The following is a 24,943-nucleotide window of genomic DNA, read 5'->3' as shown; positions in this document are numbered from 1 at the left end:
CTAGTGTGAGCAGAGCTCAAAGGAGCCATTGTGTCCTGCAGACTGCGGCTTGTCAATTGCAGGCCAGCAGATGGTTTGTACATGTTTGCATATTAAACGCAACCAAGTCTGCATTTAGGGAAATGGCCAAAGTGGCAGAAAGAAATCTTGGAGGGCATATGCTGATGCACAAGGGCTGATGGTGGTTGGCTGTTCACAAACAATCCATCAGTGATCAGGGAATGTGCAGGCCGGTGACCTTTCCTAGCTGTCAGATTGTCTTATGCATGCAGACTGCCCACAAAACAATACCACAACTCCGATTTCTATTCAGACACAGTGTCTGGATGGCTCGATACTGACTGTAGTTTAATAATATGGCTTATTTTGCACAAGACAAGCATTGTTTGATCATCTTTACAATCCGTCTAGCAAATGAAAATGTTGAAATTGTTCTTTCGTGTGTTTGCTTTCTTTATATCATCTGTACAAAGAAAAGAACAGCTCAAGAATGACAATCTAGTCCGCTCTGCGTACCGCACACTGCTTTGGCGAAGCATGCTTTCCCTATTGAGCAGGCGAATGGAAACATGCATATTCAGCTAGCTTTTTAAATGCAATAGAAGAAAACCTTGAACAGAAATAACAATGAAAGGATATCCCCCGCCTCTATTTCCACACTGCACTGTTTCACTTCAAGTGCATCTGCTTTTATCTCAAGCAGGACATCTGGTTGCACTTATGGCCTGTCCAAAAGTGCGATTCATCTCCTCCTTTTCGCCCTGTACGCCTTCAAATTCGTCCGCCTCTCCGGCTTGTTTTCAGCCTTCACTGGGTGAATTATCCGAGAATAAAGGCTCTTCAGCCGGGGCTAGTTTGCATCAGATGCTAAATTGTTGGTTTTGAACTACCCGTCCCTGTATGATTAGCCCGGCTTTAATTTCCCCCTTCACTTCACGCACAATGCGCTTGGCTCGGGCTAATGGTGGCCGCATACTCCTCTCCGGGTCTTATCTGCGATTTCCATGGGCGTCAAACCTGCTGCTCGCTGCTAGCCCACTGAAAGGAATGCTGATTGAGCCCAGTGCAGTTCTTTCTTGAGGTTCACAATTCGGTGGATCAGAAATCAATTATGTGTGATCGTGACAAATGACTTTGGGGGGTGGGGGGTACTGCTGTTTGAGGGACATCACAAATGAATCAATCAAGCCTTTATCAGAGCAGATAGAAACCCCTGTGCACAATATGAATGTGTGTGCCTGTGCATATGCATGTCTGTTGTGTCGAGATATATGGGTGGGGGGAGCTGGGATGCTGATGCGGTGTTAACCATATTGCTGCTGGGACAGATGGAAGATGGAAAGGAGGGGAAGGGCAGGAGGGGGGGAGGCTCTTGTGCATGCGGCGTTGGCCCAGTGCCTGCCGTACAGGACCCCGTTTGGCCTCCATGGCTGATTAGAGGTTAATGGTTTAAGAGTGTGTGGGGATGCTGTCATGATTGGCTGAAAGGTTCTCGAGTGGGCGTGTCAGAGGGGGTGGCAGATGGCGAGGATAGAGTGAGGCTGCAAGTAAATGAATGAAAGAGGGGGACTTCTCTCCTGTTCCCTGATCAGTGACCATCGCAACAGTGCGAGCTCCGCCTATATGCCTGCCTTCCCCAACAGATGGTCAGTGGCTCAGAGCTCAGTGGCTAAAATGACTCCTAAAGCTCAGGCTGGATGAGCGTGCATTAGCGGGCATCGCCAGCGGATTAATTATGACTGTTACACATACACAGAGAATCGTAACGTGGCCGGGTGACTGTTGTGTCGCAACGTTGGTGCGAAGCTTGGCGCCGAGATTAGAGTCGGCCCAAGAGGGGTACGTTTCCTGAGAGAAGACGGTCTCATGTCATATCGAGGTTGACACAAAAGCCCACATTCCTTCCCCAGTGATGGGATGCTCACATAATTCACCCAAACTCCATGTTTTAGTGTTTTGAAGTTACTTTTTGTAGGGTTTTGTTTGCATCTCATGTGTGAGGGAAGGGAAGCACAACTGTTTTTAGCACTTTGCTGCTGTTCTTCTACTTGGGCATGAGCTTATGTCACATGTTTCCCTTGCTGCCAGCTTAAAGTACACATTAGTAAGAGTGTTGTTTCTCACTGTGTTTTATGCTATTCTGTTTTTGCTATTTAATGTTGCATTTGGTCCTGGTATGGCTTAACCATACACTGAATGACTTTTCCTTCTTTCCTGGCTTAAAGTCCTGTTTACATATGAATACTAGGCCCGACGCATCGACATAATCGATTGAGAAAATGCGCCAACTTGCGTGGAATATGCGTTGATGCATCACATGGTTTACGATTATCCCTAATTCCCTGTCATGTTTCACACAAAACAAATCTCTAGAGCAGATGCTAATGGCTAGTATGGCAGCACCGCTGAATACGGTTGCGTTCATACAGCATTTTATTTTTTTCAAGCATTCTTCACAACAGCATTCTCGACTTGCCCGCACTGAATGAACAGAACCGCATTGGACAACTAGTTGTCTGCCATGTCGTATAATGCGAGAGTCACACTGAACTATATAATCATGACCGCCAATCGTGAACTGCGTCGTGAGCTGCAGTGTGTGCGAGCTGTGAGGCGTGCAGCTCAAACGTGCGTTCTACATATAGCATTTTAAGCATTTTAAAATATCCGATGGATGAGCTCACGCCTCATTAATTCAATTACACACTGTCAATTATGATAAAAGTTCCTGATGTTATGGACATTGTCATTTTTGATTACTTTTGCTGAAAGCGGGTTTGACTTCAGCTGTCTGTTCTTACAGAGATTTATTCAAGAAGATACTTTTTACATTTCAAGACTCACACCTTGCTGTCAATGACTATGAATGCAGCCATCGTGAACATTTGTATTACTGATAGATGCCTTTTAATTCTTGGCACTATATATATATCAAAATCTTTAAAGTCGAGTGGATTCTGTTTAGCTGTCTGTTTTTATTGTCGATCATCTGGAAAATATCATGTTCCTCTGTCGCTAAAGCTGTGCTAATTTCAAAGAATTAAAACAAAAAAGTTCTAGTTATAATATCATTAGGGCTGTAACTAACAATTATGATTGACTAATCATTTATTTTTACAATTAGTCGAATAAAACATTGAAAGTTTAATGGCAGAAATGTTGGTTATTTATTGGAGTAGTCGAACATCATTGTTAGTTACAGCTGTAATGAATACTATAACAATAACGTTTTTTTTATTTTTATTATTATTATTATTTGAAATTAGCACAGCTTTAGCGACAGGAATGCTAACGTTGAAATCACGTGCGGCATGATCTTTTCCTGCTGATCAACGATAAAAGCAGAGACAGCCAAATAGCATCCACTCGACTTTAAAGAGTTTGAGCATTAAAGCAACAGATTATATAACTGCAGCACACACTTATAATAACCAGAATGTTATTGTGCGTTGGTGTGGACGCTAGTATAGTTATCGTTTTTGATGTAAATGGGCCTTAAACCTTGTGTACAGTTTAGCAGGCATCTGAACATGATGAAATCATCTGTTGTGCCTGGTGCGGACACAACAGACACACTCAAGAGATTCTTTGTGTGGTCAGAATGACTGATATTAACAACAGCAGTGTCATTTATTTCTTCTAGATGAAGTTGCATGGCTCATTTTGACTGATACCAACGCTCCATCTGCTTATGACATCCACCCTCGCTCCATTTCCCAGCAGAGTTCATCTTTCTCTCTCTGTCCCTTCCCTTCCTCTCAGGTAGCAAATGATCGAAAAGCCTCTAAAGATGGGGGTGGGGGAGGGGGATCTATGCTCGCGCCATGATGGAGGTTAGCCAGAAAAGAGCAGTTGTGGAGGGGTTGGTGGAGCAGCATTTAGTTCTGAGCAACAAAAGGCCTGGTGGAGAGGGTGGGGGGAGAGCCAGCGATATGAGAGAGAGAATAAAAAGACAAGGAGGGCTCTTCATGTCCATCAGTAGCAGATGCGTGCTCTCTCCAATGCAACCCCTGTCACATGAGCCTATAGGCTCATCTGCTCCTCCATAACCCCACCGATGGACTACGCCATAGTTGCCATCACTGCCGATCCTAACATGCGTCACTCAGGAATCCAGCGTCAGTGATCAGCACAGTTTGTAATAGTTGTGTTTACTTAGTCTATCACTGCTCATTATTATTCATTTTGAACAAACCCCTAAACTTTAGTTTTATATTGCAGTGCGTTAGGAAATGTACTTTATTTAAGCCACTATTACCCCTAATCATTATCATTGTCACTCGGCTGCTTTTGATAGTGGGTGGGATGTGTCCTTCATGTGACTAATGCTGTTAAGTCTCAACTGTAGATTTTTGCAGTCCAAGATAATGCATGATCTGATAATGCAAAGCTTCGCATGAAGGTGCCCTCATTGCCCGGGGCATTTTTGAAATGTAAAACAATTCAGTCTTTGCATACGATGTGGTAGGCAAGATGATCCATTGTTTGCCTTGCAAACATGCATTGGGCCTAACACAACTTTGATGTTTAAAAAAAAAAAAACAGGCCGTAAAACCCCTTCATACTTCACGTTTTGCAAACAGGATCTGTTGCATGTTTTGCAAACAGTATAGTTCACTCGCAGTCGATGCCGTAGTGCTGCGCTCACTCTCGAAGGTGTCAGTTGCGGCATGACAAAAACGGACAGTTTGATCAGTCTTGCCGTAGTTCTTAGAAAAAAAATGAACCCTATAAATGCACTCCTTTCTTACACACTCCTGTGGATCTTTGTTTCTCAAACCAAATTCACTTTGAACTTGCATTGTGCCAAAAGTAATTTGCAACACATAGGGGCACTCCCTCTCCTTTTCTGTCTTTTATCAAAATGAAAACAGACATCACCATAAACTCCCCTTAATCAGATGGCTCTGTTGTGTTGGCTGTGCCTGAAAGGGTTTGGCAGTAAATTGGACGTCGGATTTCTTTTCTCCAAAATCTCGGGGCTGAGGAGGGGGCCAACTTCTCAGAAGAACTCGTCTGAAAAAGCCTTTTGTGGGATTTGGCAAGGGAACAGCCGGCTTTGCTCATGCTTATTAGGCACCCCTGTCACACCAGCCGAACCCTAGAATTAATTGTGATGTGTGCGGTTGTCTGTCTCCCTGCACATGTGTGTGTATATATGTGGGCACATGTAGAGACACCTTCTAGCTCTGGTACAGTTTGTTCTGGTCACGGAGGCTTTATTTGTCAGCTGGACACATTTCTGGGCATATGGGGTGGTAACGAATAAGACTTGCTCTGCCTGTTCCTTTCGACAGCCTGTTCCTTGAATCATTTCAGCTGTCTCTGCAAGGATACATGGGATCATGATTCTGTCATTTGTAAGCTTACATAATGATTTGAGATTCAAATGATCTCTGTGAACCCATGTAGTTCCTGTGCGTTATGATGAACGGATCCATTGCAAAGGTTTAGAGTGATACAGTAATTCTAGTCCCCCAACCCCCTTCCTTTGGCTTTCATCATTAATAATTTAGTAGTCAAGTGAAGAACAAGCCCTCCTATTGGCCACGAAGACATGCATACACTCTTTCTACATTTATGTTTTTATGTTTTTTTTTCTCTCTTTCCTCCAAGTCTTCAGTGGATCTTTGTTGCGTTGTTTTTCTAGGATGTTGCAGAAACTGGAAATAAAGCAGCATCTTTCCATGTTTGATATTTACTGTAATCATCTGATGTCTCCAAACATGTTTTAGACTGATACAATCTTCAGGTATTTTGGAGATTTTGAGTCAAATGTTTTGGATTTAGTGTTGGACATTTTTGCAGCCAATTCCCTATTAGGGTTCTACTGTAGTATGATCCTGTAGGATTTGGAGATAGGTTGAATAACATCTCACATATCTTGTGGTTTGGTAACCAGTAGTTACCAAACTAGTTTCTAGTACAGTCAAACAATCAGATCCGTATTTGGTAGCACCCTAATTTGAGTTTAGGCATTGCTGGTTACCAATCTTGACTTACAGCCTCCAGATCCATTTACGTTCATACAGTTAGCTTGAGAATTGTGTTTAGGACCAATGAAAGACAAAGGCAGTGCTATTCGAATTGCTTCAAATGTCATTTGTTAACTTTAACTTTTTCTCTCTGCTTCTTTCTATCTAGGTTTTCACCTCAGTGGCACAGTCACAGAGCCAGCCACGCAATCCGAGCCTGAGACAACACACAAGGTGGCCATCAGCTTCGACCGGTGTAAGATCACATCGGTGACATGCGGCTGCGGCAACCGCGACATTTTCTATTGTGCGCACGTGGTGGCACTGTCCTTATACCGCATCCGCAAACCCGAGCAAGTCAAACTGCGGCTGCCCATCTCAGAGACACTCTTCCAGATGAACAGAGACCAGCTGCAAAAGCTGGTGCAGTACCTTATCACGGCCCACCACACAGAAGTGCTGCCCACTGCACAAAAACTGGCGGATGAAATCCTGTCCTCCAACTCTGAGATCAACCAAGTACATGGTAAGCAGCACAAATGAGGTCTTGTAATGTTCACATGACCAAAATGTATTTTCCAAAGCCAAATGTTCCGTAGAATTTAAAGAAAAAAGGCAAGCTTACACCTAGGGCTGGGTGATAAAACGATAACAATAATTATCATGATATAATTTTCCTTGATACAGGCTGGCCCACATTGTACAGCGGCCCACTGGGAAAACTGCTTGGTATTGTGCAGAAATGTGATATATTTATATTATTAATGTATTGAAGGAGTAATGGAATATAATTGTAGTATTTTTTTATTAAGCTATAGCATGCTACTGTCAAATGTGCATTTCTAAGAGACATAACGCATAATATTATCAATATTGCAGCCTGCACTGCAAACTGTGCCGAAGATACAAGTCAGGCAACACAAACTATCACCAGTTAAAACATGCAGAAGCAAAGAAATACATTTTTCTATTAAGATGTTTCTTTTGTTGGGGGTAAAAAAGACTGAAAAAGGGTTTTTATCAGCTTTCTCATTTATTTTATTTTATTATAAATGTTTTGAATATTTTACCACAGATTTGTGAAATGTTCACCTGTTTGGCAAGTTTTGTCATGTTCTGACAATACAGAGTAATTTAAAACCACAATTAACTGTCAGGTTTCTACAGCTTTCACTCAGGAGTATGCCTCTAAACTTAAAGTAATAAAGATTTGACATTTATTATGATAATTATCGATATCCACTGATTTGAAAAAATGTTCTAGTGATATTTTTTTTTGGGCCATATCGCCCAGCCCTACTTGAACCCTTTTTAAAGCTTTACTCAACACACTATGCTAAAATAATTTCCATCTCTTCCGGATCGTTTGTCCAAGGAGCCTCTGAAACCAGGAAGTCCATCCTCCTGCCCTCTAACCTGGTTTTGAATAGGAATCAAGAGGTCAGGCAGAAGCCCTTATCAATGTTTAATCAGTGGCTACGCGTTGAATCCGGAATGTGCAGAATGTGTTAACCTGCCAAGATGTTGGATCAAAAGTGCAAAAGGACACTTGAGTCCTGCTTATACAAGGACACACAGCACCTTCTGTTTATAGCAGTTTGCACCTCACTAGCCCATTGCAGCCATTATAAAGCCATTAAGTACACTAATAATTTACTATTATGCTGAACATGGTTACAGTCTACCACAATCTGAAGCATTACAACAGTTCTCTTATTTCAAAGCACTTTACATGCAGCACAGCTGGCTCAATAGATATCCTGTACATTTCGATACTCTCATAGTATATAACACCAATGCTTATGTCACACACTGATGGTAATCTACTGTATGTAAGTTATTATTGCTCCCCTAAGTCCACCCAAGCCTTTTAAGAGCTAATCTCTAACTCAAGATGGATCTTCTTATCATATAACACATGCCAAGGACAGGGAAACGTGCAAACGAGGCAGAATCAACCGTTCCACTTCCATATATAGCATTTATATATGTTTAATACCTGCAGGGGCACCCAAAAGTCTCTGTGCAGTCACTCTCTCTGTGCATTCTGTGTATGAAGCAGCTTCATGGTGTCTTTAAGTGGAATTCAATAGGGCTGAATGTGCTGATATGTTTTGTTCTGGAATGGAGGTGGGGGGTGGGGGGTGTTGTAAACCTAAAGTGCATCGACATATTGGAAATACAGTAAGACCTTCCTCAGATAAAGTGATTGCCTCTAATGCATTTTGCTTTTCGTTTTTTCCCTCTTTTTTTTCTCAGTGGCAATGGGAAGCAATCTTTTAAGAATCAAGCCTCGATAGCTATGATTTGACCTCACCCGAGTGTTATTATCATTTTGTAATGGTAAAAAAACATGGGTATTCTGCCAAAAGGAAGTGATATTGTTGATTTTCAGTTATGGTTTAGAGTAAGCAGGCTCAGGAAGTATTAATGTGTACAAGCAAATTTCTGTCTACTGTTGAATTGCATAAGCTCGTAACCCAGGCTTCCACCCTGTTTTTCTACCGATAAATTATATATGTTATTGCTGAAAATATCCAAAGTTAACTGGGTGTATTTGTCTCCCAGGGGCCCCAGATCCAACAGCAGGGGCCAGTATTGATGACGAGAACTGCTGGCACCTGGATGAGGAGCAAGTGAGGGAACAGGTCAAGCAGTTCCTCTCTCAGGGAGGATACTATGGCTCAGGCAAGCAGCTCAACTCCATGTTTGCCAAGGTGAGACGCTCTCGCTTTCTCTGTGTGTGTGTGTGTGTGTGTGTGTGTGTGTGTGTGTGTGTGTGAAATGCTCAGTGCGAAAGGTGCTATTATGGTGAATTATGGGCCCATGAAAACCTAGGAGGCCCATTTAAATCAATGTATTTTAATTAAATGTCAAGCTGCCTCTTATTTTCAATATCCAGTGCAGTTCATTGCTTTACCTGTCTGCTATCTGAAGATTTGAAGAACTGTACTTCAATTTTTTGATATTGATGCTGAATATAGTGCTCAAACACAAGCATTCTGATCTCAGTCCTTTCAGCTAAAACATTTGGGCTGTTTTCCCTATTTAAATATGATTTATGTACAAATGATTTGCTTTGTTCTTCAAAATATGATGCTGATTTGTGTTAGATACGGGTATTAGTCCTATACTTGATGCAAGAGGTTAAACCAAGATTTGTGTGTGTTGTGCAGGTAAGGGAAATGCTGAGGATGCGTGACTCAAACGGGGCACGGATGCTCACGCTCATCACGGAGCAGTTTATGGCTGACCCACGTCTATCTCTATGGCGACAACAGGGCACAGGAATGACCGACAAATGCCGACAACTCTGGGACGAGCTGGGTGAGTTTTGTCTGCTTAACCCGTTGGGCACATTTCTCGATCACCATCCTTGTTTGTCCTGGAACAACCTGGAACATTCTTATCAACCAGTCAAAATTACCACTGATCTTAGGATGGTTAATGCTTAGGGTTAGAAGGTTTGGCCTTTTGCTGTTTAATAGGATACTAACCCTAACCCATGTGTTCATTCAGGAAGGTGTCCTACTAGGCTAAATCATGTTTTTCTGAGCAACATAGCACAGTGTACAGAAGACCAGTTTTGTATTTAAACACTAACGTACATCCTCATCCCTCTTCTGTAGTTCTACAGAATTGAATTTGAATCATTATTACTTACTCTTCTGCTTCTTGGTTCAATATCCTTAGCCTTAAGCACATTTGTCCATGTGCACCGTCTGACCTGCAGCAGTTCAGTCAGGGCAAGTGGATCAGAGCACGACTGTCTTAGTCTGCGGCGCATGCAGAGGACTGGCCGCCCTCCTCTATCGGGATGGCATGAAAGGGCCAGGATCAATGAGCTTTAAAGCTGCCTCCTATTGATCGGGCCATTTAAAGAGGTTGATGAGAGCACATCCTGAAGAGGCTCATTTGAGAGCTGCATCTCTGGCTTCCTCTTCCTCCAAAACGGTTGTAGCTGTAAACAAGACGCACCTGCCGGAATGACTGTGCATTCTGATTTTCAAGAGCAGGCACAATATGACCGGAGCGTCTAATAAATGTCCAAGACAGTTCTGTGCTTCAGTTGACAGCCATGCTGATTGGCCGGAGCACGGCAATTTGGCCAATAAGAGCAGCGTGTACATGACAGCAGTGGAAAAAGATGCAGACCCGCCATCTGTTACCTAGATACAAAAAGGCATTGCAGAACGCCACCAGCTACACAAGCCCACCAGACAACCCTACACATGCCAAATTTAATTCGCTCCTCAGTGCCAGTGTTTGATGTTGATGCGCTAGAGCCTCTTCCATTAAATGTGCTAATTTTCCATTTCACATTAAGCAACAAATCAAAAGCTGCGTTCAAGACTAAACTGGTTTAAATAGTGCATAAAAAATTGAAAAAGTGGCAACACCACCTCTTTTCCTCTATCCCTTTATGCTCATTTTACCTTTTAGTTTCTCAGTCTTTTGTGAGCCACACTTCAGTTATAAAAATGTCTGTGCACGGTGGGTTTGCAGGTGCGCTGTGGGTGTGTATCGTGCTGAACCCGCACTGTAAGAGCGAAGAGAAGAGCGGCTGGCTGAGACAGCTGAAAAAATGGGGAGACATGGACATCTGCCCTCTAGAGGATGGCAATTACGGCAGCGAGCTGCCCAACATCACCAACGCTCTGCCACAGAGCAACCTGGCTCAGGGTTAGCTTCTCTTCAGTTGTTCCAAACCTAATATTATCCACTTATCTTGATGTCTGTTGCTCACATAACTGTATTTTACTCTGTGTAGACTCACTGGCCCGGCCTAGAAGAACGGTGTTCACAAGAGCAATGGAGGCTTGTGACCTGCACTGGCAGGATAGTCACTTGCAGAGAATCATCAGTAGTGACTTCTACATGTCACCTGCCTACCAGAGAGAGGGAGAGAGTCTGCTCTTCAACCCCCAGGGCCTGCCACTGTGGCTGGGTATGTATTTACATATTTCTCAGCCATTTCAAGCTATGTTTGACCGTGTTGATTCTGTCCTGAGAAGCCAGTCAGTTTGGGGATCTCTAGTGGGTGAGTTTTTCCTAAATCAGACTCTTGAACAAAGGCCCGTTCATACCAAGGAGAATAACTATGACATTTGAATAATTGCTCTAATTCTATGAGAATTACAGCTATAGCCATAATTACACAGAAGAATGATCACGTTGGAATCACTTTTAAAGCTGATGAATGTTAAAAACATTGACAGCCATTCAAAATCCACCTGAGCTCGAGCATTTAAAGCAGCAGACAACAAACATCAGTTATAAACTTATTATAAACCAGAATGTTATCGTGCATTGTTGTGGACTCTAAAATAGTAATTCTTATGGTTCTCGTTCATGGTGAGAAACGAACCTTAAGTCTGAGAGGAAACTTCGCTCTCTGTGAGACCCTTTCTGCTGTGTGTCGTAATCTGTCTGATTTCACTTCAGTATAATCCAGGAACTAAAATAAGCAGTTTCCATTAAGATTTGGTCTGCAACATTTAACTTGAAATCTGAGAAACTGCCCCATCTGAGAGGAGCCCCACCATGTTTATACCGTGTTATGTGACTTGTTCCAGATCATGTGCCTACAGCATGCGCCAGGGTGGATGCTCTGCGTTCCCATGGTTACCCCAGAGAAGCCTTGCGACTGGCTGTTGCCATAATCAACACCCTCCGGCTCCAACAGCAACGGCAATTAGACATATACAAGCATCAGAAGAAAGGTAACACATTTATCAGATTTGCATAACATATGGCCTTACTCCAAGTGCATTTATTAATGCTTATAATCACAAGCTTTATCTTTTCGAGAATTACCATTTCAACGTTTTTTTGTAGATTTGTAGACACCTCAAAAGAAAACTGGTACAGTTTATGTCGTAACTGCTCAGGGTAACTTTAGAAACAGCCATGTGCTTAAAAAGTGCTTGTTTTGATAGTTATTTGAGCATTGACATTCATCATTCATATGTTCCCAATACAAGTAAATATTTCTCGTTCTGCCCTCAGAACTGCTGCAGAGGGGAATGACCAACACCACCAATCTGGAGGGCTGGGTGGGCCACCCCCTTGACCCCATTGGCTGCCTTTTCGCCACCCTCACGGAGACGTGTCGAGTGGAGGATGACAATACCATGGATACCGGAGGTACACAATTATAGGCTGTCATTGGGCTTCTGTCTTTTTACAACTCTCCGAGACGCCTTGGGCATTATTCGGTTCCTCGCTCAGCTACTGGCCTGTCTTTGAGAGCTTCATTCAGTCTGCTGGAGCCCCATCTCCTCGCTCTTAACAATTGCCCTCCTTTTCTGTGCAGTGTTAAGGGGTGCTATTGTATCAGAAAGGTCATTCTACCCACTCAGTGGTGTAAAACGTATAAAATCAATCAGCATTTGCATTCCATACATCCCTTCAGCTCAGGCCAATGGAAAGTGTCGACCATTGTATTCCTGTAATGAGGAACCCACAGAGAGGCATTGTGTCCCTGAATAATACTGGCAAATGGTACTGTGACTTGGAAGAGTTTGTTCATATATGTGCGCTTGTCCCGTTGTAGCACTCCCCTTTTGGCCACGGCACTGTAGCGGTTGTGTCGGGGTGTGTTTGCGCCTGTTGTGTATTACACTGTATGTTTGTGTATGTGCTAGAGAGCATAGCTCTTTGTTTGACTCTGTTGCACAGTTGGAAACATCTGGCATGTGCTGGGATGGGGGCGGACTCTCGATTTTAACCAATCAGAATGTCCGAAGGTCAGGATCTTAGCTTAGCAGGACCAGCAACAGCAGCTGCAGCGACGGCCTCAGCAATGTGGAAAGCCAAAACAATGCTCTCTCTAACCCCTCTGCTTTACTTCTTAGACAATTTACTGTAAACCAAATCTGGATAGGACACCATAGCTTGGTTAAGTTGTTTTGTATGGTTTTTTTTATGATGATTGTGAAATACCAGTAGAGATGTTGTTTTTACAGTGTAGCCAGATGATGGTGAACCCATTGATCCATGTCTGCTGCCTATTGTACAAACAGGATTGACCAACGGGATCATTTGCAAGGGGGATTTAAATGAGCTGGTGTTGAGGGTCAAAATTCTTACCAAACAGATGGTGTTTTTTTTCTCAGCTTTCATGCAAACATCCTCAGAAATTAATATAGATGCCTTAGTTTGGGGTGTTTTAAATGTGTAAGTTTGGAGTCGGTAAGAATTATTTTATGTTTTTAAAGAAATGCTTTTATTCAGCAAGGATGCAGTAAATTGTCTGTCTAAAGGATCATGTGACACTGAAGACTGGAGTAGGACTTCTGAAAATTCAATCATAAAAAATAATTAACATTTTAAAATGTATAAAAAAACAACAACAGTATTTTATTTTAACTTGTAATAATATTCACAACATTACAGTTTCACTATTATTTATCAACTTAATGCAGCATTAGTGAGCATAAGAGACTTCTTTCAAAAACAATGCAATGCATTTTTTTTCTTTACTATGATTTTGTTCATACATATTTTTTTTTCTTTAAAATAAAAACATTTGTAAAAAGCTGTACATTTACATTTAACAAACACTACTTTGTTTCCTAATAGATTCTGGTGAGCCCAAGCCTCCAGTGTACCAGCATGTGCCAGTGTGGGGATGTCCAGACGGAGGGGAGTCATACCTGGCGCTGGCGCTAGAGGTGGCGCTGATGGGTATGGGGCAGCAGCGGCTGATGCCTGAGGGCCTGTACGCCCAGGACAAGGTGTGCCGGAACGAGGAGCAGATTGTGGCCAAGCTGCAGGAGATGGAGCTGGATGACGTATTGGTGCAGACACTCCGCAAACAAGCCATCCTCCTTTTAGAAGGTACAAACTCTCTTTGTTCTCAATATCACATCTACTTTTCAACCTTTTGCTCTTGTCGTCACCCCATAGGCACTATCCTCCCTGTGTGGAGCGGTTTCCTCCCCTCACTGTTCTCTTGCTTTTCCCACAACCTTTTTCCCCCATGTGGATCTCAGTCTACTTTTATCTTTTCCTCCTCCCCATCTCTAGCGCGTGTGTGTGTTTGTGTGTGAGAGAGAGAGCTATGCAGAGGCCAGCCTGCAGATCTTTTTACAGGCAGTGTCCCCAACTCCCTTCCCCAAAACAGGCCACCCTGCATCTGAGCCTCCCACTGACATGCGGTGTAACCTTAGAGCAGACATCTGCGCTGCTACTAGGGAGGACAGACTCTGTCAAAGCCCATGAGGCCTTGCCGCCTGTTTGCCTTCTCTTCGTCCTCCCCAGCCGTCCCAGTGATACGCTCGACTCAGATTTCTCTCTCACTTGCAGTGCGCGCCCTCACAAACTCACCAGCCTCCTGTCCATCAAGCCTGACTCAACCCTGCAATCTGATAAGATGGACAGCTCAATTCTGATGTGGTCTCTCTCTCTCTCTCTCTCTCTCTCTCTATTTCTCTGTATGTTCAGGTGGTCCCTTCAGTGGTCTGGGGGAGGTAATCCACAGGGAGAGTGTTCCCATGCACACATTTGCCAAGTACCTGTTCACCGCTCTCCTGCCGCACGACACAGACCTGGCGTATAAACTGGGCCTTCGTGCAATGAGGTGAGACTCTTTCCCTCCATCCAAAGTCCATGTGTATTAGCTCTGAGGTCTATGTATGCTAGTATCCTAAATGTTTACAAAATTCACTTTTTGTTCATTTTAAATGTACAGTCTTTATCTTGGGGGGGAAAACAGACCAAAATATTGATGACTAGTCCTGCATTACACAGATTTTTGTCCAATCATTTTGTCCAGTTCTCTAGGACGAGAATGTCCCTCCACCAAGTAGCAAATGTAGTTACTATCTTGTATGGTTTTTAAAGAAGTCTGCTCACCAAGGCTGTTCATTTTGAACTGTACTTTCAGCAGCCACACGATCCTTCTGTAATAATTCTAATACTCATAATTATTCTAATATGCAGTTTCTAATTATTATAAATGTTGAAAACATTATAAATGTCTTTACGGTCACATTTGATCAGTTTAATGCATCCTTGCTGAATATGTTAATTTCACTGAAAAAAATCTTACTGACCCCTAACATTTGAACAGTGGTATATATTAAAGCTGAAAAGAAAACTTGTGTTTATAAATGACACCATCTTGCCAAAGAATATTGCACATTCTTTTTTTTTCATTCTTGTGCTTTTTAAATGTGTGCATTATTTTCACCTTTAATTATGGAGCACAGTTCCATAAATTAGATTGAATCTCCACGATGTGCTCTAGCTCCAGCCATATAAAGCCTCTATGGGACCTTATTACTGTATATCTGCACGAGGCATCATCATCCGAGTCTAGCTCATCACAGTCCTCGCTAATACACAATCAATAGCACTGCTCCCTCTGTGCACCTTCTGTGAGCTAGTGTGGTGTAATATGTTCACTCAGACAGGAGTAGCAGAGCATTGAGCGCTATTTATGCATTCAGGCCGAGCTAGCAGAAACCAGAGCACTGGTATGTGTGGAAGTAGCACTTTGTAATCTGCTAATCATGTCTGAGTAAAAGGCTGTAGAAATCAGTCAATCACAACAGACAATTAATGGAAAAATGTTGTCGAGTTTCTATATTGGTCTTGTTATAGGCTATGTGAATAACTAGAGCCTTATATGTGTGAATAATCCAGTATAATGATGTTTACTGCAGGCTTCCAGTGCTGGAGTCCACGGCTCCCTCAGGTGACGTAGGGCACCCTCACCACGGCATCTCCATAGTGCCCAGCAGATACCCACGCTGGTTCACGTTGGGCCATCTGGAGTCTCAGCAGTGTGAACTGGCCTCCACCATGCTTACTGCCGCTAAGGGTGAGTGCTGCACACGATCACATGAGGTTCACTTTAAACAAACTTTTATGTGCTGTGCCAGTGTTTAGCTAAGAGAATTCTGCTTTGTGTCTTAGGTGACATGTTGAGATTGCGGACCGTTTTGGAGGCCATTCAGAAGCACATCCACTCCTCTTCCCTCATCTTCAAATTGGCTCAGGATGCCTTCAAGATCGCTACACCGGCGGATAACCCTCCTGACATCACGCTGCTCAATGTAGCTCTAGAGCTCGGCCTCCAGGTAAATCTAAATGGATCCTTATGTGATGCCTGGTTTGATTTTTACGTTTACATTTATGACCAACTATGCCAACATGTAAGGTCACCCTAAAACATTCTTTTATTGGACATCCAATGAGCCCACATAGTGTTTTTTTTTTTCCCCATTACCCTCATTTTCTCTCTGCATATAAAAGGTTTTGACCCTTTTCTGATGTTTGCACGAGATGTCAAATTTAAACATATATTTGTTAAAAAATACAGAATATTGTGAAATATTACAATTTCTAATACGTTTTCTATTGTAGTACATTTTATAATGTAATTTATTCCAACATGGCAAAGCTTCTGTGTTATATCAGAAGTCATTCTAATATGATGATTTTCTGCTCAAATAAACATTTCCTATTATTCAATTTTTTCAGGATTCTTTGATTAAATCGAAAATTCAATAGAACTTTTATTTTTTTTCAATGGAAATCTTTTGTTACATACATGTCGTTACTTTTGATCAATTTAATTCATCTTACTGACCCCAAGCTGTTGAACAGTAGCGTAAAAGTGGTTTTTATATGCTGGTTTGATTTCTGATAGTGAGTAAATTTACATGTACATCAAAACAACTATGTATATTTGTTCCAGTACACTGTTCTGCATCTTTTGTGTGTCTGATGAGATATGATATTTCTCTGCAGGTGATGAGGATGACTCTTTCCACACTCAACTGGAGGCGTAGGGAGATGGTTCGTTGGCTAGTCACATGTGCTACTGAAGTCGGTCTGTATCAAGCAAAACTCTGACTTTGATATGTTTTTCCCTGCCAGGTTTCATCTAAGGTTGACATGCACTTTACTAGTTTTGTCTTTGAAAATGTCACGTAAATGCTTTATTCTGACTGAAATTGTATTTGTCCCATTTTGGTGAAGTCGGACTAGCAGACCTGGGTTGTTGCAACGTATTTAAACTGTGCCACTATGCAAATATCAGCCAATTGTTTCCCTGTAAATGATAAGTTAAATGACTTGGTTAGTTTATCATGTGGTTTCTAAATGCAGGTTGAACCAAGGCAAATGTCTTCTCTGTTCTGATTGGTTCTTTTTTTCTCATTGCAGGGTTGAGAGCATTGGTCAGCATATTGCAAAGCTGGTACACTCTCTTCACCCCCACCGAGGCAACCAGCATAGTGGCAGCCACAGTGATGTCCCACAACACCATCCTGCGCCTGAGCCTCGACTACCCTCAGCGGGAGGAACTCGCCAGCTGCGCGCGCACCCTGGCCCTGCAGTGCGCCATGAAGGATCCCCAAAACTGCGCCCTGTCCGCCCTCACCCTTTGCGAAAAGGACCACATCGCCTTCGAGACGGCTTACCAGATAGTCATCGACGCCGCCTCTACGGGCATGACCTACTCTCAGCTCTTCACCATCGCCCGCTACATGGAGCACCGCGGCTACCCCCTTCGAGCCTTCAAACTGGCGTCTCTCGCCATGACCCACTTGAACCTGGCCTACAACCAAGACACGCATCCGGCCATCAACGACGTGCTGTGGGCTTGCGCTCTCAGCCACTCGCTGGGCAAGAACGAGCTGGCCGCCATCATCCCCCTGGTGGTCAAAAGCGTTCACTGCGCCACGGTGCTCTCTGACATTCTGCGGCGCTGCACCATGACGGCCCCCGGCCTGGCCGGCATCCCTGGCAGACGTAACTCGGGCAAGCTTATGAGCACTGACAAAGCCCCGTTGAGACAGCTACTGGACGCCACCATCAGCGCCTACATCAACACCACCCACTCCCGCCTCACGCACATCAGCCCGCGCCACTATGGAGAGTTCATTGAGTTCCTCAGTAAGGCACGCGAGACCTTTCTATTGGCCCAAGATGGCCACATTCAGTTCGCCCAGTTTATAGACAACCTCAAACAAATCTATAAGGGCAAAAAGAAACTCATGATGTTGGTACGGGAACGTTTCGGTTGAACCTCGCCTGACCGCGGGAAACTCTTTCTTCTTTCATTCGTCATTTATTTAAGGCATTATTTTATTCCTTTTTTTGGTCATCTTTGGTGAATTTTTACGTTTTATCCGTTTGTTTTGATCTCTTTCGTCTTGTTTTTTTTTTTTTTTTTTAATTGTGAACAATTCCTGTTCACCGAGTTATTCTACCAGGTCGAACCTGTGGAGGGGAGAAGAACAACTGTAACTATGACCATTTATGTTTTTGTTTTGGCTCATTCTTGATTTGGTTTAATCAAGATATTGTGATAAAAATGTAAAAGTGGCACATAAAGAGAAACCAAATGATTATGTGGTAAATTGAGCGTGGGGAGGCGTTTGGTTGGTTTCGGAAAGGGGCTTGAACACTCAAATCAAAACGGTCATTCCTGAAACACTCACACACAGTGTTATCAGCATACCTCGATCGTATTTTACGGATCAGCTTTAACTCTCTCTGGAAAAGGCACATCACCTCAAACTTAAACTGCAACTCTGTCGAACCTCCCGACCACGACTCAAGCGAGCCACAAGACGTGAGCCCTCCCCTCTCTCCTGTGTTTGTCACTATCGGCTCATCCTAATCTCTGTTGGAAAATTCAGTAAGAGAATACCTGTGCGCTCAATCCTTCCATGCTGTTTCCTGGTCTTACTGAATTTGAACAAAGCAGAGAGATTTACCCATCGATATCAGCCATACATGTTTCTCTGTTACCTCTCAGTGGAAAAACCGAAACAAAAAGACTTGTGAGATTGAGTAGCAGTAATAATATATATGTACTAGCACTTCATTAAATTCCATCCCCTACACGACGCATTCGGATCAGCAATTACTTACTGTGTGCAAATTAGGTGAACTGTATAGATGCATTCGACGAAAACGGCTATATTGGCAGAATAAGAAATTAGCTGGCTTTAAACTGTAATATCTTCCACATTCCATGACCTCCGCCCTCCACAAGTGCCCCAGTGGATCCGAACACTTAGAATGCACTCTGCGGCTTCCATCTGAAGGAAAACGAGAAGAGAGGAAACGAGAGAAGATATGCTCAACTCCGTTCTCAGGGAATCACTTAAAGAAACAAAACAGAAAAAATAGTAGCATAAGCATTTAAGATATTGTAAATATGAAAGTGTCAATTCAAAAAATTGTAAAGTTATAATTATTTATGATGACTGTATGTTTTTTCTTTTTCTTTTCGGATACTTGAATTTGTTGGGCTGGGAATGTGACGACCGTAAGAGGAAAGACTTTCAGAAACATTTCTCAGGTGCTCCTGTGTACATTTCTGATTAGCGGTTTTATTTGTATCCTATTTTTTTTTTTTTTGTAATACCTTTTTGCAAGAAGAAGCATGTAAAGAAAAAAAAAGAAAGGAGAGGACAAACATTTATGAACAGACTATGCAGAACCACTTCATGATTTGCCCTCTTCCTCCTCCATCTTTTCTCCTTGTTTGGCTCGGGGGTGGGGGCGCGTTTGTATCTGTAAGTAAAGTAATCTGCACGAGCTTCAAGTTTGGATGGACTTGGCCTTCGCTCTACATACACTCTTTACTTTGAAGCCTTATAGTCTTCTCTGAAAGCACTGCACGTGTTTCAGGACATTGTGTTGCCAATGTCATCGAGAAAATGGACCTACACCTTCGACTGGCCCAAACAAGGAAGAAGGGCATCTGGTATTCTATTCTTCTTCGCTTCGACACGGTCAATGTACTTTAGGGTCGTGATTTATCTTGTATTGGGGCTTTTTGAGGGCAATAGAGTCTGTTTTGAGGTTGCGACTTACTATTGCCTAATCGAGACCTTGATAGATGCTTCATTAATGGCTAAAGCTTGAGGAGATTTCTCAATGTTGTCGGTTAAGGTTGGTCACTTTCATTCGAGTAGTTCTTTTCGTTTTTTTCCAAAATTCATACTAGTTGCCTCGGCTGTGGCATACTCAAACCGCGAGGTGTTAGTGACGTTATGCAGCCTTCGCTCCTCACAGCCTGCTCGGTGGACGGACCTGAGAGAAAGCTCACAGATTAGGAACATTTTCTTTTATTTAGTTTTTATAAACACATCAGCAGAATGATAATAGTGCTGCCTGTTCGATTAAAAAAAAGACAAAAACGACATAAAAAGGAAAAAAAAGAAGAAGAAGAAGAAGAAAAAAAAAAGAAAAAGGTGAAAAAAAACCGAGCATTTTCTGTAGCTAACTAGTTGGTCCAATGGCATCTCAAAAAGAGAATAACCTCCTCTGGCTTTTGATTTCTCTCTTCCATACTCTTAAGTGTCTGTATGTGTTAACTGTACCAGTGTTTTGATCTGTCCCTAGAGTTTAGAAGGAAAAAAATAATCGCTGGTAGAGATTGTTCACTAGTTCATCTACTGTTTGATTTTGTTTCGTTTTAATTTAAGGGAAAGTGTTTGTCGCCTCTTTGTGCTACTGAATTATAAAAAGGTATCCAGTATTTGTTGCCACAAAAGTATAGTTCATCAACACTTTTTGTTTGTGCAACCTCTTGAGCTAATGTCTATACACAAAAATTTATTACTATTTATGTAATGCTACTACCATTTTATATGATTTGTGTTGAATTTCAGTGCTTTTCTATGAATAAAGTGTGAAACACGTCTTTGCCCTTTTTTAATGCGACATGATTTACAGCTGCTGTAATCTTGGCTCTTTATGAAGTGCAAATGTGATTTTTGTGATGTATTTGCGATACAGCAGGAGCTCGTATTTTATTTCGGAGGTAAAAAAGCCAGTAGCCTTTGGTTTGTCACAGTCCAGAAATACCACACAGTCATGCGTAGATGCTTAACCTATTATTATGAAACTCTTGCAACAGTAGCATTTACTGATACTGATATGGCTGCAAATACATAGACTGTGGTGACACGTTTCCACAGTTATCAACATCGCAAATAATGTTTCTCATATTTTCTTTTATGTATTATACATTTAAAATGCTACACTTTGTGTTGTTACATTGGCAGCAAATAAAAAAAAAAAGTAAGTAGGGAGTGATGGCAAACTTCACATAATTCCCTCTTCTGACTGCTGTGAACCCTATATTTTTGCTCTATATTTGAAAGAAGCTGGGAAAACAGCACCATGGATTTTTAGCAAAAATGATTTGCTCGTCTCCTATTCACTACTATTGAAGTTTACCCAACTTTGATGACTTCCGTATCTAAGAAACCCGGAAATGTGAAAATTTGAATAAAACTGTTTCTTTTTTTTTTTACTTTGTATTAATCAAGGAATCTTGAATGTTCCCTCAAAAATATGAATCAACACAACTGTTTTGAACAGTAAGAAATGTTTCTTAAGTAGCAAATCATCATATCAGAATGATTTCTGAAGGATCTTGTGACACTGGCGACTGGCGTAATGATGTTGAAATGCAGTTTTGTCATCACAAGAATAAATTACATTTAAAAAAAAATATTACAATAAAATTCAAAACCTTTATTTTAGTGTAATATTTCACAATATTACTGTTTTATTGATCAATTAAATGCAGCCTTTATAACTTAATCTTACCGACCTCTTGCTTAGTATTTTTTGTCTTGTTTCGAGTCCAAACATCTAAAAAATCTTAAAACAAGAAGCATTTACTAGACTAGCAATCTGCATCTGTCCGTCAAATAACGTGCTCCACGCGGCTCCGGGGTGTTAATAAAGGCCTTCTGAAGCGAATCGATGCGTTTGTGTAAGAAAAATATCCATATTTAAAACTTTATCAAGTAAACTTTTGGCCGACTGCCTTCCCTGTTAAATTTATGGAAAAATTGTTGAAAGTTCCCCTGCCGATCGAAAGACTAAAGCGACCAGGTCCGGTCGTCATGACGTCACGTACGCATCTTGAGTTTCACTTTCAACATTCAACACTTTTCCATGGAAGGCAGTCGGCCGAAAGTTTACTTGATAAAGTTTTAAATATGTATATTTTTCTTACACAAACGCATCGATTCGCTTCAGAAGGACTTTATTAACACCCCAGAGCCACGTGGAGCACGTTATTTGACAGACAGATGCACTTTTTATGGACTTCAAAAACAGAGCAACTATGAATCAAATTCTAATGCTTGGATTAGCCTGGACTTTTGTAATATAACTCAGATTTTATTCGTCTGAAAGAAGAATGTCATATACACCTCGGATGACTTGACGGTGAGTAAATTATGGGCTAATTTTCACTTTTGGGTGAACTATCCCTTTATTGTAAGAATGTTTAGATATATGGACTGGAAACAAGACAAAATTACTAAGAAAAGCATTTTTTTTTTTGCAGTGAATGGGATATTTATTTTTTATCCAGAAGAGAAAGACTTTAAATGCTTATGTTTATTCTGTCAATGTTTAGGTTAGGTGTGTACGCTAGTCTGTATGCTAACACGCATCCCCAATTTTGATGTCATGCGGTCTTTAAAGGCCAATACACAACGCACAGACAAACACCAACAAACAAGTTGGCAGTTGGATTTAGAATTTTATGAAAAATAACTCATGTCCACATTGCCCCAACAGACACCAACAAACACTGAACATGTTCAGTTGGATGAAAACAACCCCTGACCAACTCTAACAGACGCTGACTGGGGTAACACACTGATCCAACAAAACCTAACAAACGTGTTTGTCTGTGCAGTGTGAATTGGCCTTAAAGCTACACTGTGTGATATTTTCCCCCATCTAGTGGTAAAAATGTATATGACCATCCAGTGAATTTTAGTTTCTATTCCTCTCAATTCCGATTTCGTTTTAACTCCTACGGTGGCCGATTTAGTCCAAGATTAACATGGCTTCCAGTTCGACCTCGTCCACATTCGACACAGTGCCATCGAGTGTTAAAACGCGAAAGGCGAAGCTTGAATTTACGGGTATGTCCCTCTTTGGCTAATGTACTTTCAAGATGGAGGAGCAACATGGCGACCCGCATTCGAACCCCTTACCCGTATGTATTTTCAATGGCATATTATAAACTTACGAGAACACTTTATTACTTGAAAGAAGTAAATATACATTAATGAGCACATATATTTTTGAAAGAACTAAGTGTTTTTAGCTAAGAATAAACTAAAAAAGTTACACAGTGTAGCTTTAATGCACAGAAAAATCACTGCAGTTGTGTAAAAATACTTGATGCCCCAACACATTATGTCTAGTCTTCTCTTTAGAAAGTGTGACTAAAACCACAATAAACTCCAGAAAAACCTTGTGTCAGAGTGATCGACTGTGTTAGAGATGCAGTCGACAGGAACAATGCTCGTTGGGCCTGCTTATACAAACTATCCCATCCATCAGGGTCCCTCACAGCTGCTGCTCTTCATTGTGTCTTGGACCCGGTGCAGCGCTCTGCTCCTGTGAGGACCACTGAGTAAGTGTTTGTCAAGCATGGCAGTGCTGCTGGCTGAAATATGGATGGGTTTGGCTCCGTTAGACACGCTGCAAAGAGAAGGCATTTCCTTAGCCCAGTGATTTAGCAGAAGTGACACGCCAAGAAAAGAGAGACGAGTAATTGGCTTTCCCACCTTGTTCTGAGCTTCCAGCGCAGGCTGAGGCTGTCAGATTGGAGCGAGGAGTAGGTGTTGGGCTTGGTGGGGGAAAACAAGCATTGTTTATAAGTGTAACGATGTTACAAAGGCTTTTCTTTCATTAGAACCAAACCCAGCATCAGAAAGAGGACGTCTAAACGCAGTCATGGAGCACACAAGCCTGTCAGGCAACTCGGAGAACTGTTGTGCTTCTGGGCAGGTTTGTGCAGCGAGAGGAAGCTTTGTCCTTTGCACCCTGCATAGCAGGTTCTGCTGTCAGCGTAATCACATATTGTGTTCATAGGGGAGCTGATTTGCAGAGCTTTGTTCTGCTGCTCTGATTTTCCCAGAATCCCTCTGTAATTGGGGTGTCGGAAGACTGGGTAAGGAGGGGTGGGGCAGCATGGGACTTTTTTTAGGTGGGAAGTGGGGGGGGCTGAGCGGGTATGGAGAGCTGGGGTGGATTGCGAAAGAACATTTGAGATGAACGGAAGTGAAGATCAAATGCAATAGTGCGGTCCTCGAATTTGAGCTGAACGCTAATATACAGTCTAAGAGTTTTAGACTTTTCACTGATTGTATCACTCCACTTGTCTCTGTTTGCACATTAGATACTGTCAGTCTGAGTAATAGTGGCAGGATTTTTCAGTGACAATTTTACAGGTCACAATACATCTTTTTTAGTGAGTCATTGAATCATTCACTCACTCCAAGCAATTCGCTCAATACACTGATTCAAGGAGGAACTAAATGCCATTACGATACAGTGCTCGGAGATGTGCATCAGTTTGTGCTTTTACTCCGTTTGGAACCATTTTCGTTGGTGGAGCCAAAATAGTAACTGGCATTGTTGTGTATAAAATGTAAGTTACATAACTCATATGTTTAGAAATGAACACTAACCAAGATAAATAAAAGCTAAGGATTGTTTGTCGTTATTTTATGTTAGCTATTGCGTTACCCCGCCCTTAAAGGGGTCATGAACTGGCTTTTTTAATTTTTTTTATACTGTTGTCTGAGGTCAACTTATGATGTTCGCGTGGTTTCTACATTCAAAAACATCATAGTGAATAAATAATAGGCTATTTTCTGCCCTGGTTTTGAGCCTAGCTCCTAGAACGCTCGGTTTTTATGGGCGTGCCCCATTGAAGACTTGGAAGTAAACGCCCACTGCTATGATTGGATAGCAGTTTCGCATATTATAATGAGCTTCAGCTCCTCCATCAGTACACGTGGGGAATTGAACTATCGGTAAGCGTGCAGACAGGGTTGCCAAGTTTTTACAACAAAACCGCCCAATTGCTAACGTTCCTCAAAACTAGCCAAAAACAAGCCCAATAGCTTTCCTGGGGGGTTCTCCAGGAAAAAAATGCATTTGGGGGG

At 42.1% G+C, this 24,943-nt stretch overlaps 1 protein-coding gene across 1 annotated transcript in view; it reads left to right on the top strand.

Moving 5' to 3' along the window:
* The window catches only part of zswim5 (zinc finger, SWIM-type containing 5), a 41,819-nt gene extending 21,168 nt beyond the window's left edge, over window positions 1-20,651 (top strand). The window contains exons 2-14 of the mRNA XM_079820214.1: window positions 6,145-6,501; window positions 8,544-8,692; window positions 9,152-9,302; window positions 10,482-10,658; window positions 10,747-10,923; window positions 11,552-11,698; window positions 11,985-12,122; window positions 13,560-13,817; window positions 14,424-14,559; window positions 15,647-15,804; window positions 15,900-16,063; window positions 16,737-16,818; window positions 17,154-20,651. Coding sequence (XP_079676340.1) covers window positions 6,145-6,501; window positions 8,544-8,692; window positions 9,152-9,302; window positions 10,482-10,658; window positions 10,747-10,923; window positions 11,552-11,698; window positions 11,985-12,122; window positions 13,560-13,817; window positions 14,424-14,559; window positions 15,647-15,804; window positions 15,900-16,063; window positions 16,737-16,818; window positions 17,154-18,016 — 2,957 coding nt within the window. The 3' untranslated portion in view covers window positions 18,017-20,651. The remainder of the gene's footprint in view (window positions 1-6,144; window positions 6,502-8,543; window positions 8,693-9,151; window positions 9,303-10,481; window positions 10,659-10,746; window positions 10,924-11,551; window positions 11,699-11,984; window positions 12,123-13,559; window positions 13,818-14,423; window positions 14,560-15,646; window positions 15,805-15,899; window positions 16,064-16,736; window positions 16,819-17,153) is intronic.
* The last annotated feature ends 4,292 nt before the right edge of the window (window positions 20,652-24,943 follow it).

The sequence above is a fragment of the Gobio gobio genome (assembly GCF_949357685.1).
Source record: "Gobio gobio genome assembly, chromosome: 6".
Taxonomy (NCBI): Eukaryota; Metazoa; Chordata; class Actinopteri; order Cypriniformes; family Gobionidae; genus Gobio; species Gobio gobio.
Note: the sequence above shows the minus strand (reverse complement) of the source record. Positions and strands in the feature narration are given on the sequence as shown.